General features: G+C 40.4%; 1 protein-coding gene across 3 annotated transcripts in view; it reads right to left on the reverse strand.

Annotated features, from left to right (window-relative positions):
• Nucleotides 1-14,830, reverse strand: part of DIP2A (disco interacting protein 2 homolog A) — a 102,606-nt gene that overhangs the window by 15,567 nt on the left and 72,209 nt on the right. For 2 of the 3 annotated variants that reach the window (XM_052674528.1, XM_052674527.1), the window contains exons 19-29: nt 9,170-9,306; nt 8,077-8,157; nt 7,843-7,970; nt 6,753-6,867; nt 5,430-5,631; nt 4,779-4,888; nt 4,571-4,651; nt 1,951-2,074; nt 1,051-1,172; nt 608-719; nt 249-358 (exon numbers count right to left, since the gene is read on the reverse strand). In XM_052674528.1, coding sequence (XP_052530488.1) covers nt 249-358; nt 608-719; nt 1,051-1,172; nt 1,951-2,074; nt 4,571-4,651; nt 4,779-4,888; nt 5,430-5,631; nt 6,753-6,867; nt 7,843-7,970; nt 8,077-8,157; nt 9,170-9,306 — 1,322 coding nt within the window. Of the gene's footprint in view, nt 1-248; nt 359-607; nt 720-1,050; nt 1,173-1,950; nt 2,075-4,570; nt 4,652-4,778; nt 4,889-5,429; nt 5,632-5,773; nt 5,862-6,752; nt 6,868-7,842; nt 7,971-8,076; nt 8,158-9,169; nt 9,307-14,830 lie in introns of those variants that run through there. The other variant, XR_008204546.1, reaches the window with a different exon arrangement.

Consider the following 14,830-nt stretch of genomic DNA (forward strand, 5'->3'; position numbering starts at 1 on the left):
ATGAAAACATTTGTGAACTTCAGAGCAAACACCCTCCTCTCAGTCTCCTCCATGACTCCTCACATAGAACCAGATAAGACTGAATGTTTCCAAAGTGCATCAAGAAATGCTGATGTCACACAGAAGTCTTCTGACCACTAAAATGGCTTGCTCGTATTTTTGTATTTATTCTCTGGCAGGAAAAATAAATGCAAAGTGTGCCAATACATAAGGAAACTAAAATAGCTATCTCCTTTCAGGTACTTTACCTTTACTCCTGCTAATATACCAGTGGTTGACACGCTGAAGTCCAAATATGCCAACATATCTGGAGATGTAGGTCTGAAAATATTAGCCAGCTTCTTTTTAGGCATATCATCTATTTAAAATACATAAAAAGAGAAGGTACCACATTATCATTTTGTAAAGAGACCACAAGGCAACAGTGTTATCTTCATATCATTATAGCATTTATAGCATTAACACTGAATGCTTCCAGTGTTTCTGGACAGCTACATCAATGCAACGCAAGAGAGATCCATTCAGTTAGACAGCTATGGTATAATGGAAGAAAAAAGTCTCCAACCTACTTACATTTCCTGTTAGCTAGTGGGCAAACATTCTGTACCTGTATCCAAAATAGTGGGCCATGTCTTAATATCTACAGCTGCTGCAGCTTCCTTGGATTTCAACAGTTTCGTTATCACTTGTGTGGTGAGTATACATGCAGACTTACTGACCTGTAAACCAACCAAACAAACAAAAGCACTAAAAATATTCATAAACTCAGCGAATTAATGCTCAGTGGTTTCATATCCATCCAAAGAAGACAACTGAATACACGAAGAAAAACAGCAGAAGCAAAGCAGTATAAGTTACAACAATGAAAACAATATTTTCAATTAGTTAAAAAAGAGAAATACTTATTGTCCCAATCACAGCACACTGATTTTTCTTTTCTAGCCTGTTTTACATTGTCAGTGGCAAAATAACTTACCTAGCAATGTCACTACCTGCACCAATTGACCTACAGCCACCAGAAGCATCAAAACAGAAGTGTCTTATACATACCTCTACGATCATTTTGACAGTGGGCAGAGTGGTAGCAAGATTCTGTGGATGAGGTGGGCGAACAGTGATAGGTACACAGCCAGCATACAAGCAGCCATAGAAAGTTGCTATCAAGTCTACTCCTGTAGAAAATATTTGTGAAACAAATGCAATTTCATCAGAACAAAAGGCCAAATCCTTTCATCAAAATCAAAATATGCTCTGAGAAATTTAATTAAGGTGTAAGTACTTGTCACAAAGGTATGTTAATAGGCTGGTTTTGGCCCTGCCCAATTCTGTAAGGTTAAAATAGTTCGCATTTGACAATTAGCAGGAAGTACTTCAAATCTACAAACTTTGAATTTACAGAAATTTATTTTCATGGACAGGTAGCATAAACAAAATACTAAAATAGAACAAGGTACTGTAAGAAGGTATCGTGATTGCAGATGACTCAGATTCTTTTAAAAAGCATTTTTTCACATTATAACTACAAAATATGCAGTCATTTGGCTTTCACAGCATATTACTTTTTCCTGAAGAATGCTTGTAAATACACACTAATAATGCAAGTCTGAGCTCCAAACTTCATGTCTGGAGATAGACATTCAGAAAAGAACAGGTGTTCATGAAACATTGATGCCACTCATCTAACTTTCCATTTACATTTTTATTCCAGAATTTTACACCTTGACCAAACTAATACTGCATCACTGTCCAGACGTCCAAAGTGGTTAGATGAAATGTCTGGTAAATTCAGCCTGCCATTTGGAGAAGCAGCTTATTAGCAGAAAAGGAATTCTTGTCCTTGAAATACTAAGTCATTGCCGTATACCATAATATTAAATGGATGTTGGAAGGCTCTGCCCTGGCAAGAGCTGTTGCTTTTCTGGTGATTTTTGCTGTTTTGTATTGCCTTACCTGGAGGATAAACCAGGGCTACATGGTCACCAACATTCAGTCGTCCCTTCTCAATTAGTGCAACTGCCACTCTCTCTGCTCTCTTGTGCAACTGCATGCACGATGCAGTGCTGGCTACAGTGCCCTGCACAGAACAGAAGCAACATCAGGAAACTCTTTAGGGAACATTTTCAATACTGAATAAAGTACACGCTACAGATACTGTATTTTCTTCTCATTGCAGCTATTTTAACAACACTGCAAACAGATCTAAAGATTCTGTCAAAAAATGCCTGGGGTTTTGCAAACCATTCTGCTGGTCACATGAACTTTTGCCATTTTAGAGAACTTTACATGTAGTATTTTGACATCAGACAGCAAAGCAATTTTAAAATTTGTTTGATATCGCAAAAATAACACCTTGCAAATGTTTAAAATTTAAACTCCAAGGAAGAAAACAACAGTAACAAAGTTTGAGCAGCAAGTGAAGAACTGTATGAGCTTTGTCTCATTTCAGGGTGTGTGAGGATGGATTAGAGAAAGCTGTCAATCAAACATTTTTCAACCTGTCGGTGCTATGCTGACTGTGGTGCTTTCTCCTCATTCAGCAACTTCTTATTCTGTTTCCACATGTCCTGTTGCCTTCTCAGCAGATTGGTAATGACTGTAAATATTATTGTTCTTTCGTGTGGAAAAGAGGCTGAAGAAAGGAGCCCACACAGTCAGTTTCAGAGGCGTTGCTCCAAAGCGACATCTCTGTTAAGCATTCAGACACTGTGCAAACAGCAGAGCCCAGAGACTTCTGCTCTGATGCAACTTAACTGGACCACCAACCTCAACCAAACTCACAACAAAATAATAAATAACAAGCACAAAAACTTGGTTAACCGCAGAGCTTCCAGAACACAGAGGAAGGCAGGTATGCACTTGCCAAAACCTCAAATGAAAAGCAATTAAGTTCTTCTTCTGAGGTATTCCCAAAATGCAATGGAGTTTACTAAAGGCTTAATACAGCTTTCTGCACGAATACATGATAGATCCTTTTGCCACCCAGTCCAGGAAATGGCGCCTTACCCTCGAAGCTGTAAGGTTAGGATATACGACTGCTTGTGAGAGGAAACTTTGACTCAAGAAAAAGTGGTGGAACAACCACACCAGAAGGAAACAGAGATTGAATCAAAGCTCGTACCACACAGACAAGGATTATCACAGCAAATATCTGTTACGTAAGTATTAAGTTTCAAGTCCAAGGTGCCTCAGCCTAAGCTGTCAAATCCAAAGCCTAGTCTGCTGCAGGATTGGCACCCTGCTCAGTTTTACTAACAAAACTTGCCAAAGAGCAAGAGTTGAGTTGAAAGGGACCTAAAAGGTCTCTTAGTCCAGTCCCTCTGCAATGAACAGAGACATTTACAGCTTCATCTGATTTCTGAGAGCCTGGTCAGCTTGACCTGGAATGTCTACAGGGACAGGGCATCTACCATATCTCTGACAACCTGCTCCAGTGCCTCACCACCCTTATTGTAAAAAACTTCTTCCTTCTATCCAGTCTAAGTCTCCCCTCTTTCAGTATGAAACCATTTCCTCTTGTTCTATCACAACAGACCCTGCTAAAGAGTCTGTCCACGTCTTATAGCCCCCTTTGAAAGGCTGCTCCTCCTCTTCTCCATGCTGAACAGCCCCAGTTCTCACAGCCAGTCCTCATAGGAAAGTGTTCCATCCCTTGGAGCATTCTGGTGACTGTCCTCTGCAGGTGCTCCAACAGGTACATGTCTCTCCTGCACTGAGGTCTCCCCATCTGGACGCAGTGCTCCAGGTGAGGTCTCACAGCACAGAAGGGCAGATCCCCTCCCTTGTCCTGCTGGCTGCACTGCTTTTGATGCAGCCCAGGATATGGTTGGCTTTCCAGGCTGTGAGAGCACAGTGCTGGCTCATGTTCAGCTGCCATCCACCAGTACTGCCAAGTCTTTTACAGAAGGCTTTCCAACTTCCAGCTTGTACTGATAGTGGGGGGTGCCATGAACCAAGTGCAAGACATTGCATTTAGCACTGTTGAACTTCACAAAATTTTCCTGGGCTCACTGCTTGAGCCTGTCTAGGTCCCTCAGGATGACATTCTGTCCCCTGCATCCCACAGCTTGGTGTCATCCAACTTGCTGAGTGTGCACTGAGAGTTATATATAACTGACAACGTTATGCCATCATAAAAAGCCACAAGGTCGGTTCGACAGGACCTGCTTTTGCTGAAGTCATGGCTCTCTGCCTAGCTTCCATATCTTCTCATTAAAAAATTCTCCAACTCAAATCTCTTCTCACTCTTATTCTCTGGGTCAAGGACAGATTGTGACTTCCATTAATATGACAGAAATTGTTTTTCATTGGGAAAAGCGGCTGCTACAATGTTCTTAAGCTAGAAATGCAGAATGTATGATAGAATTCCAGATACAGACTACAATTCCAGATGTAGAAGAATTAACGCTGCTTGCTAAGTAGCAGTGATTTCTGTTCGCTTCAAAATCATGACATTCCACACCAAAATAACTTAAAGCATTCTAGGAAAAAGAATTCTAGACGCCATTCTTTTAGAATCCAAACAATAGTTTGCTGACCTTGATCTCAAAATAAGATGTGACCTGCATCTCACCTTGGAATTTAACAACAGGAAGAGGGGATGATCTGGAGTTGTCTGAGCTCGCCACTGAAGAACATCTGCTAAATACAGGAACTGAAAAAGATGGTAAAGTCTGTTAAAAATGCCCCACCCTTAGTTTCAGCAGAATCCCATGCCTATTCTTTGCTTGCTTGGAAGAAACCAATTCAAATGTTTAATATTGTGAGGATGCTTGTGTTACCTTTCTTGCCTGATCGTTATCCTCCAGCTGGGTAACATCTCTCCCTGAGGCTTGTGCAATTCTCTTTCCAGCAACAAGGTTTCCTACTATCATTGAAGCAGGACCAACATCTGCATTTAAAGAAAAGTGCAAAATGAGAAAAATGAAACACAAGGAACATGCAGTTATCAATAATTCATTCTGTAGATTACTTCAAAATCCACATGGAATTCAGACAGGAAAAGATGAAAAGCAAAAAGAAATATAATATACTACAGAGAAAGCGAGAGGTGGATAATGCCGCACACTAAACCAGCCTAGTACTCTTTCAGTAAGCTGTGGTCTATCTGCAGTTTGGTTTTCCTGCAAGAGCTGCAGCATGGCTGAGGACTGTCGTTGCAAGCTGGCCAGCACAGGGACGATTTACAGTATAGCTATGGAAGCATGAAATTGGTACACGGAGGCTGTCCCTGCATTCACATGGGATTAAAGGCAGACCATAATGTCCTCACTGAGCACAGGGTGCTCTGACAAAACCACTAGTTCTGCTAACTGAGGCATCTTAAGCCATCCATTAGGCAAGGCCCTGAGCTGTCACACTGCCACTGGGGCATCCTCTACATGTGCTGTCAAAAGGAGACATGCAGACAACAGCCATTCTGGTTTACTCACCTGGTTGTTTCTGTCGAGGCTTAGGCAGGTTAGTAACACAAGTATGTGGGCACATTAAGACATTACAAGGGTGCAGTGCACCCTCTAAAAAGCGCTGCTTGGTTTCTGAAATATGAATTCCTCCAAGTGGTGCTTTTGGCAAAGTGTTGGCTGGCACCAAGGCAAGACAGTAGACGCCCACTTGGTGAATGCTATCAATTGCCTTGATAGAGAAGAAGAAAATACATTGCACATTATCAGCTGGGATGTAGCTAAAGCAAGAATTTGAATTCAAGTCACTTAATAACATTAAAATTTTTACTTGCACCACAATTTGCAAATAAAGGGTCCAATTCTGCACTCACTGAACTCATAGAAGTTGTGCCATGACTTCAATGGGAGCAGGAGCAGACCCAGGACTTTGGCTTGTGCACTCTATCAAGGGGATGCCACCTGCACATCAGGGATTAGGAAAGTCTCTTAAAAGTGGGCAAAAAGTGCAGAGATTTTAAAAAGCCAAAACTATATCACAGCAAATTTAGCACGTATGGCACAATCACAGAAGCACAGTAGAACACAGAACCACAAAAACAGGAAGGAAAGCATCCTGCTGCCTAAAAATTGATTCTCTATTTTAGCTAAGACACTTCTAAAAGCAGGAATAATATATTCTCGTGAGAAAAGCAGCTTCTTACCAGGTATTCCCTTAAAAAATTACAAAACTGAAAGCGGACAGAAACCATAATTACTGTCTAACACTTATGAAGTCTCTTCCCTTAAGTTTTTCTCTCTGGCCATCCCATCATTTCTTCCCTTAACAGTCTTCTTCCATACCTGCGCTCTCTCACTTGTTACTTCCCTATGACTGCTCAATTCATTCCCAAATCCTTAAATGCAACTATGAGAATTCTCCTCTCTTCTGCCCCACCAGAGGAGCACAATACAGCAAGCAAGGCAAAAAGGATTCAATGCTTACCACTGGTGATCTAGAATAATGATGTTAATGACTTAGATTTTAGCATCTGTTTTGATACTCAACACTAAAGACCCTTAAACACTGTCAGACTTAACTCTCCTAGTCAGTATGAAACTGGTAGACATATGCAGAATTAAAACACACAGAAACTATCACTGTAGTAACATTAAGTTCAAAAACTTTCTGAAAGGAAATATTTTTACAAATTTTTTGTTAATTGTCAGCTCTGAAATACCCTCAGCAGTCAGCTTATCGTTAACTCCTGTTACATTGAAAGATTTTTCTTAAGGAAAACAGATGCTTTAAGATTCTCATCTCTTACATTAGCCTTATTCACCTGGAAAGAGAGAAAGGACAGATCTGACTACCTGTAGAACCCTGCTCATCCACTGAAAACTGTCCTCCTCTGATGCATCAGGGCGCTGCTCAGCCACAAGCACTATTCGATCATCATGCAAAACCGTCACAGAAAAAACTGCTATCCTGTAATGCAAAGGACAAGAGAATGATGAGATGCAACACATGACGAACACAGCATGGCTTATTATAACATGGAAATGATTGTAATCTTCAGTAGCAGTGCTTCAAGACGTACAAGCATCATTCATGCCACATCATCACAAATTCAGAACAAATGTAGGTTCAATTCTGCCATTTGTTTATGCTGGAGGGTTAAGAGAATCTGCAGTCACCAATGTGTTTAACCCAGGCAGATTCCATGCATGGAGGGTTTCTGCAGCTCCTGCCTATTTAACTCCATCATGCACACATTTTGCTTCTACATATTTTATTTCTCCTGACAGGCAACAACTGTGCTAAATTAGCAGTATATGCACTGAAAATACTTAGTCCCCTTTGTGAATTAGTTTTAGGCCTGCAGCTTCTCGGAAAGAATATTAATCATGTCTTAACTAAGTACTGCCATTATTTTTATGATAAGTGAATTAAAGTAGCAATGTGAAAACAAAGAAAGCTTGACTTTGTAACAGTCAGTAACAGTTCTACATCATCACCTCTGCTGCAGAGGAAAAATACCTGAACATAATGAAGAGCAGACAGGCTAGTGATACAGCACACACAGTCTTTGAAAGTCCCTGAGCTGCCTCAACATTTCTACTTTGTTCTTTAGAACTTGCTGCAAAGGTCTTATCTAGGCCACTCTGCATGAGAGTGCTCAGGGGGACAAAGGGGAGATGTATTTTATATTCTCTGTCAAGATTAAATTGACTTTCTCAAGAGAAGTTTTAAAAGAAGTTTTAAATAGCAGGGACTTAAATTAGCAGGGACAGTCAAGTCCTTATTTGGCATACTACAACCTCGTGTCACCTTTCCTGCACAGTACAGGTGCAAAAAATAACAAGCAGAATTCCCATATAGACCATATTGCTTCATCACTGTTTGAGGGTGAACAAAAGGAACACTGTTCAATCAGTGCTTTGAAGTTTCCAATATTCTCACCTTCCCCGGTAGACAAATTTCATTGGTTCTACTGCCAGTGCTGTGGCTACCACATCATCTGCGTTATGTCTGCGACCACTAACTGTTATTAGGCCATCCAATTTTCCTACCACAAACACCAGATAGTCCTGAAAAGAAGACAAGATCAGAAAGAGAGGAGAAATAACCTCCTGACTCCTCCATCACTCAGAGCAGGGTGTCAGGACGAGGCCAAGATTACTCATTCGCACTTACGGGACCCACGAAGCCAAGAAGTCCCGTTCTTGTAAAGGGCTGATCTGAAACAGGCACACCAGTGGCTGTCACTGGAACGGCCTGAAAAAATACAGAATAAATATTCAGACACTCAGTTAAAATGCTTTCTGCCTCTGTTTCACTTCAGCTCTATGCTCAGCTGAAAAGCTACCTGATGACAGCATTTACTACCATGTGAAATATGAACAGCTTTTTAAATAATGAAGAATATGTCAGTTCATCTAACCCAGAATTTCCTTGCTTTTTTTTTCCCCTTCATACCTCCATTACATCAGGATTCTCGCTGGTGTTGTCACTAGTTAAAGACAGTGCTGACAGATAAGGTGCGTATCATGCTAACATTGGCAAACAGACAGAAAGAGCTTTCTTGAAAATGAAGATTAAGGCCAGCATTTCTCTCATCTCGTTTAGAATTCCACGCTTTAGCCACGTCTCCAAACTGCTGCCCACTGAAATTCTACTGGTGAGCGTGACTCCTACAGAACTTCCTCTCCTTTCTTGCTAGGAAAGGGAAACTTGAAGTTGGGATAACATTGCGAGGAAAAATCTAGGCAGACAGAACGCTTATGCTCTCGTTTGACAAACTATAAGGATTATGACTTATATCCTTCTTATCTCTTCTTTCATATAGCTAGGAACAAAATTTCACACATCCAGACTCTTGCCATTCTAAACACAACAGCAAACAAACACCAGAGTTCACTTTGAAGAATGACATACCATTTGCAATACACAAGAGAAGCTTCTCTAACTAATTTATAACTGCATATTGATTGTATGAAGATCACAAATATTAAGCTAATTTCTAACTCCGTGTTCCAACTGTGTGCCACTAAATTGTCTACAGGTCTTTGTCTACTGTCTACAAGTAACATCACGTAAGACTAAGATGAAATGAAATGCCAACACTGACAGAATATGGGACTGCAGAATATAGAGACAGCTGACACGTTCTGACATGAAGAATGAAAGACAGTAAGTAATAAAGAACAAAATTAAAAGTATCGGAAAGAAAAGTTTGTTTGCAAGAAGAAATACTGGGGGTACAACACTGCATAGGAAAAAGACAAACCTCAAACACGTTTTTGGTGATTCCGAGGAGGCCAAAGTAAGCCATTCCAGTTGTGCCTGAATTCACACATATTTCTCCAACTTCATCGGCTTTACACAGGTAAGGAGTCCCATCCACTTTCACAACACAGACCTTAGCTAAGGAGAAAAGAAGAAAGCAGAATCGTAGCATTCCTACATTTCAGCAACTGATACAGAAGTTACATGGCTACTGTTAGGCAGGCAAAGATTTTAGTACCAATTACCTATCAGTTACAGCAATAAACACAGCATGAAAGAGAGCTCTATCTTTCTGACAGCCAGACTAACGTGCTCTGAAAGGTATGAAAGGTACAAATTTGCAAACACTTTGTATTATTACCACAGTATTTCGCAGCCTATATTTAAGCTGCAACAGAACAGTAGCAATTGGCTTTCAGCATGAAGGCTGATGCCTTGATCAAATGAAAGCCAACATGAGTTTTAAGATGAAAGATGAAAAGATTCTAATTACAGACATACCATTCCCTTTGTGTTATTATTGCACATTCTGGTATTCATAGTATCACCCCTTAAGTTATGTGAGAAACACACTAGAAATGGACAGAAAATCATATCAAGTACTACATTGATCTTTGCTCTGGCCATTGGTTATATTTGCCTCCTGAAACAGTCTTCAGAGGCTTCTCTGGCTAAGCAGACTCCTTGCTTACCGACTCCGGAGTCATCTTTTCCCATCCCCAAAGGGAAAGGAAAAAGGAAAGAGAGAAGGCATATTGGAACAAGGAAGTTTAGCTTAGCATTTACCAGATTAAAGATAAATCAAAAAGGCTATTTGATCATGTCTTTAGTTAATTTTCTAAAATTTATTTAGTTTGTTCATTTCTATCAAGACCACTTGAATTATTTTAGCCAACAACAGCCATTGTGAAAGAGCATACTACTGTATTCCAATTTAGCCAGTCTTAATTTATAACACAGACAGCTCTCACTTTTCTACAGTTCAACTATTACCAAGAGAAATCACAAATGGGATGTGGCACATTTCATCCAAAACCAATACGTGATACAGCCAGTTTTGCTGCAGGTATTGACCGAGAACTCCGCTTGTATTCTGCTGGCAACAACTTATGTCTGAGTAGGAAAGACAATAAATCACCCTACGAATAAATCAACCTCTAGACTACCTATCGGAACACCAAACATTTATTAACAGTTTGGGATGCTGACATGCTAACCTTTTTTGGCCAAATAAGGAGACTATACTCCCTGTCTAGCACAAGTCCAAGTCCAAAATAGAACCAACGGTTTTAGCTGCTGAAAACTGCTGTGAACTAGAAGGCTAGAATTAAATTACACAGTATGAGCTAGCAGTTCATTATTACTCATGTAGAAAAACCCAATTTAGGAGGAGAAATGTTAGAAAAGACAAATTTAAACAGATTCTTTCTTACCACCGGAAACAGTTTGACAATCTTAGAACTCTGTATGTAATGCTTAAATAACAATGCATATGGAAGTATAATTAGCTGGGGACAGTGACAGCTTGTAGGCAATGCTGCAAACCCTCAGCTCATTCACAAACATGAAAAAACAGTGGATTATCCTGCAGTTTGCAATGGTGCTCCATTCACGAAGCCCAAGGATAATCCTATCATCCTCATCAAGTCAAAAAAAATACTCACCAGTAACCAATGCATGACATAGGTAGTCTACACATACATTCTAACAGCAGGCATAGTTCTGCCCTGCCACGTGTTACTGCAAGGTTTTCCTTTTGCAGTATCTGTGGAGCCTGTAATCTTGCTTCTCCTTCTTTTCCTGCTTCATGTGTGATATACAAGAGAATGCATCTACCACCATTTCAGGCTCTCAACAGCATCGCATCTGAAAAAGAATTAGAGAGAAGGGAAAAGCAGATGGGACAGGAATGTACATGTGGACTACACATCATGAAGAATAATGATTACTGGGTAGGAAAATTTTCTTTCTCCAAATGAGTCCACATGTACATTCTTACAGATGATGACTTTTAGTAGTCAGCCCTGCCACAAGATTTCTAGCAGAGGATGAGAATTCTATTGTGCAAACAAATGTCCGCACCAGTGCCCTACCGAAGACTAGATTCAGCTTCGAGTATTTCAAGGACAGCACCACATGAATGTGAGAAGAACATCACAGGTGTGCAACAGCAGTTGGCTAGCACAGAAATCTGTAGCTACCAAAGTTGCCTGATGCTTGTTAGAGAGTGCTCTCCTTCCACTTTCATGGCTTCATAGCAGATCCTTCTGCAATTGTTACTGTATGCCAATAGTGGAATTCCAAGATTTTCTTGTAGGGAGCAAGTCTTCCTGGAAGGCCTGGGTCCATGAGAATAAAAAGGAGGCCCTCCTAGCACTGCAGCTTCTCTAGAAGCAGAAAGGCTCAGAAGAAAGACCAAAAGGTTAGGATAAAAACACCTCTACCACCACTGTAGAAGATACTTGCAGGGAGTCTATTAAAACCAAACCCTCAAAGAAAACAGCATACGAGGCTGCTCAATAGAGTGATCTGATTCCCCATTCTTCTATGAAGGGTATTAGGCATAAAGCAAGAGCATTCATAGACTAGGATGAAGGAGAATCTACACTGTAAAGGTGGTCACACAAGCACCAGGAGCACAACACTTAAATTAGAAGAGAACATCTTGTCAGAAGCATACCTGTTGCTGCAGAATTTCAGAAGTGACTCTGCAGTAGGAGACCATGTAGTGCATCTAATGTGGCAGACTGAAGCCAAACAGAACACAGAACTGACTGCTGCAATAAAATCCGAGAACTAAGATAGATTAAGGTACTTCTCAACCTCAGGATGTAATTAAAAGCATCACAGAGTTGTCTTCTAACAAATCCTTTCACAGATTAGGCAATGAGATAAAGGAACTAACTTCCTCTGCAGTGAAGAGGCATCAGCCAGCATCTGGAAACATGCTTTCAGAGACAGAGAGGTCCACAAACTGAAGATGAAGTATGCATTCCCATTTGTCTTACAGAAGCTAAAGATCTGGCTCAAACCTACACTTTTCTACTTGAGTGTAAGAAAGTAAGTGCTGCACTTTTTCTGTGAATCAGATTTTATAGGATTAGGAGATACAGGAATATAGATCTTCTGGATTGGAGAGGATTATTCTATTGTCAAAGTCAGAAGGAGAAGGATGGAAAGAGAGTCAGGAAGCAGCAGATAGGCAAAACTGAATGTGGTTGAGTCCCTTCGAGCATCCATATCCTAGCATAAGGTATAACAATCTTCCAGGATGATAGGTTACACGACAATTACATTCCATCCGAGGGGGAAGTAGGAGTAAGTAAGTAAGGACTACCATCCTTACCAGTCCAATTTGAAAAAAAGAAAAAAAGAAAAAAAAAAGAATTAAAGGCTTTTATGAACCAAACATTGCTTCTTATCAGGATTGGCTCCCAGACAGAAAAGCATGCAAAACAGCCCCAGCTTATCAACAGATGAGAGAAAACATAATCACTCACAGGAACTAGAGAAGCTTCCATTGAAATGCATACTAGGATCTATTTTATGAATTCCCATGCTGTCTTTCATGGGAATATTCTTCACGGATGCTGGCTTCTGTGGTGGCTCTTGCTACTGGCAATCATAGTTGATAATGAAAGTGAAGAGCCAAGGCAACATGGCATCAAGAATGGTTTATGGGTTAAACAGGTGTGACATAAGGCATTATTCTGGTGCTAAGGGCTCCATCCTAATTGCTAATTGAGATCCTGAAAGTAAATGGACCTTCAGTGTTTCAGAACAAGTAGCAAGTCTGAAGAAAAGGAGACAGAAATGGATTCTTTATATCCATTACCTTTTAAACAGCTCGTTTCTGAATGAAGTCCACCTGGGACCTTCAAGGGTCTTCTTGTCTCCTTTCTTAAAAATCATAGAGAAAGCCCGGGTTGGAAGGGATCTCAGAGATCATCTATTCCAACCTTCAGCTGACCAAATGAAATTCAGGAATGTGAGCCCCTATGTTGTAAGACACTTCAATGACCAGAGCATGTATGAGTTTTCAAGACCTTACCGAAGTGTTTGACAGGGGTCAGAAGAGGAAGCACTACCTTCAGGGATGGCACATGACACAGATTAGGTCTGTGTTAAAAGTACTGCAATCTAAAGAAAGTGAAAAGAACAGGGAAAGACCAAGAGTCATCAGTCAGCCGAGTAATTCAAGACAACTGACAGGACAAGAAATGGTGGTATGTTCTCTCCTGTATGCCAAACACCAAGCAAGAAGGATCAGAGTATATCCATCCTCCACGACTACTACGTAGGAAAAAGTGTAAATCGTACAAGGCAAGTCACAAATATATCCAATATTAGAATATACATGCAGATTCGTTTGAAAATAAGCCATTAATCTTGAAATCAACAATTTCTTTTCATTTGGCACAAATTTTGCCCACATTATTACTTTTTTCCTACTTTTGAAGTTTTCTTCTTTTTTTATTTTTCTGTGTTTTTTTTTTTTTCTCTGAGTCACAGGGAACAAAATCCTTGAATCATCATCTAGAAATCACTCTGTTGCACACGTTCTGTCTTTGGAAAAGTACAGAGATATTTCTGCTAAAAAATAATTCCAGACATGACATTTTTATCATTTTGCCAAATTGAAGCTAATCTGCCTCAGTTACTAACAGCTGGATGCTGATGAGATTTTTAAAACACTTAATGAATTAAGATGCTCAACTTTGGCTTAACTTATAAGCGGTTTTGCCACTTACTGCTATGTTTCAAAATAGCAATAGCTAATTACTATTAATTACTAATTTTATTAATTACTATTAATTACTATTATTACTAATAATAGCTAATAACTTAGAGGCACTAGATGGATAAACATTGAACTCCAACTTCCCCTTACATCAGGTAAGTTACTCAATTTTTCTTACTACTGTATAAAGCCACGGTCTGCAAATGACATTTTAAAACAGAAGAGCTTAGAGGTGGAGCTCTCAGAATATTAATAAGCTTTCTTCGGCCTTTCTCCTCTCCACAGTATTATCCCATGGGACTCTTTTCAAGTCAATCCATGAAGAGCCTGAAGTCTGCTCTTCTGAAGCCCTGCATCGTGATCTTACTTTTGCCCTGCTCCTTCCTCTCATGATCCCAAATTTGACTATCACATGACCCTGGCAGCCTTCAATCTTCACATCCTCAATGATCTCCACTTCTGTGAGTATAAGGTCTAGCAGAGCATCTTTCCTCAGTGTATCCTCTATTACTTAGGTCAGGAAGCTGATCCTCCTGCACTTCAAGAGCAACCTGGTCTGCCTATGCCCTGCTGTGTTTTCCCTCCAGCAGACACTCAGGTGTCTGAAGCTCCCCATGAGGGGCAGGGCCCACAAATGTGAGGATGCTTCTAGCTGTTGGTAGAAGGCCTCATTCACTTTTTGTTCCTGGTTGGGTGCCCTACAGCAGACACCCACTACAGTGTCATCTATACCTGTCTGATCTTTAGTCCTTACTTACAAGCCCTCAGACAGGTCTTCGTCTATGCCCAGGCAGACCTCCATGTACTCCACCTGTTCTCACACATAAAGGGAAACTCTTCCTCATCATGTTCCCCACCTTCCCTTCTTAAAGAGCCTATATCCTTCCACTGCAATGCTCCAGCCAGGAGAGCTATCCCACC

Source organism: Tympanuchus pallidicinctus, unplaced genomic scaffold (assembly GCF_026119805.1).
Source record: "Tympanuchus pallidicinctus isolate F22 unplaced genomic scaffold, pur_lepc_1.0 scaffold15, whole genome shotgun sequence".
NCBI classification, from domain to species: domain Eukaryota; kingdom Metazoa; phylum Chordata; class Aves; order Galliformes; family Phasianidae; genus Tympanuchus; species Tympanuchus pallidicinctus.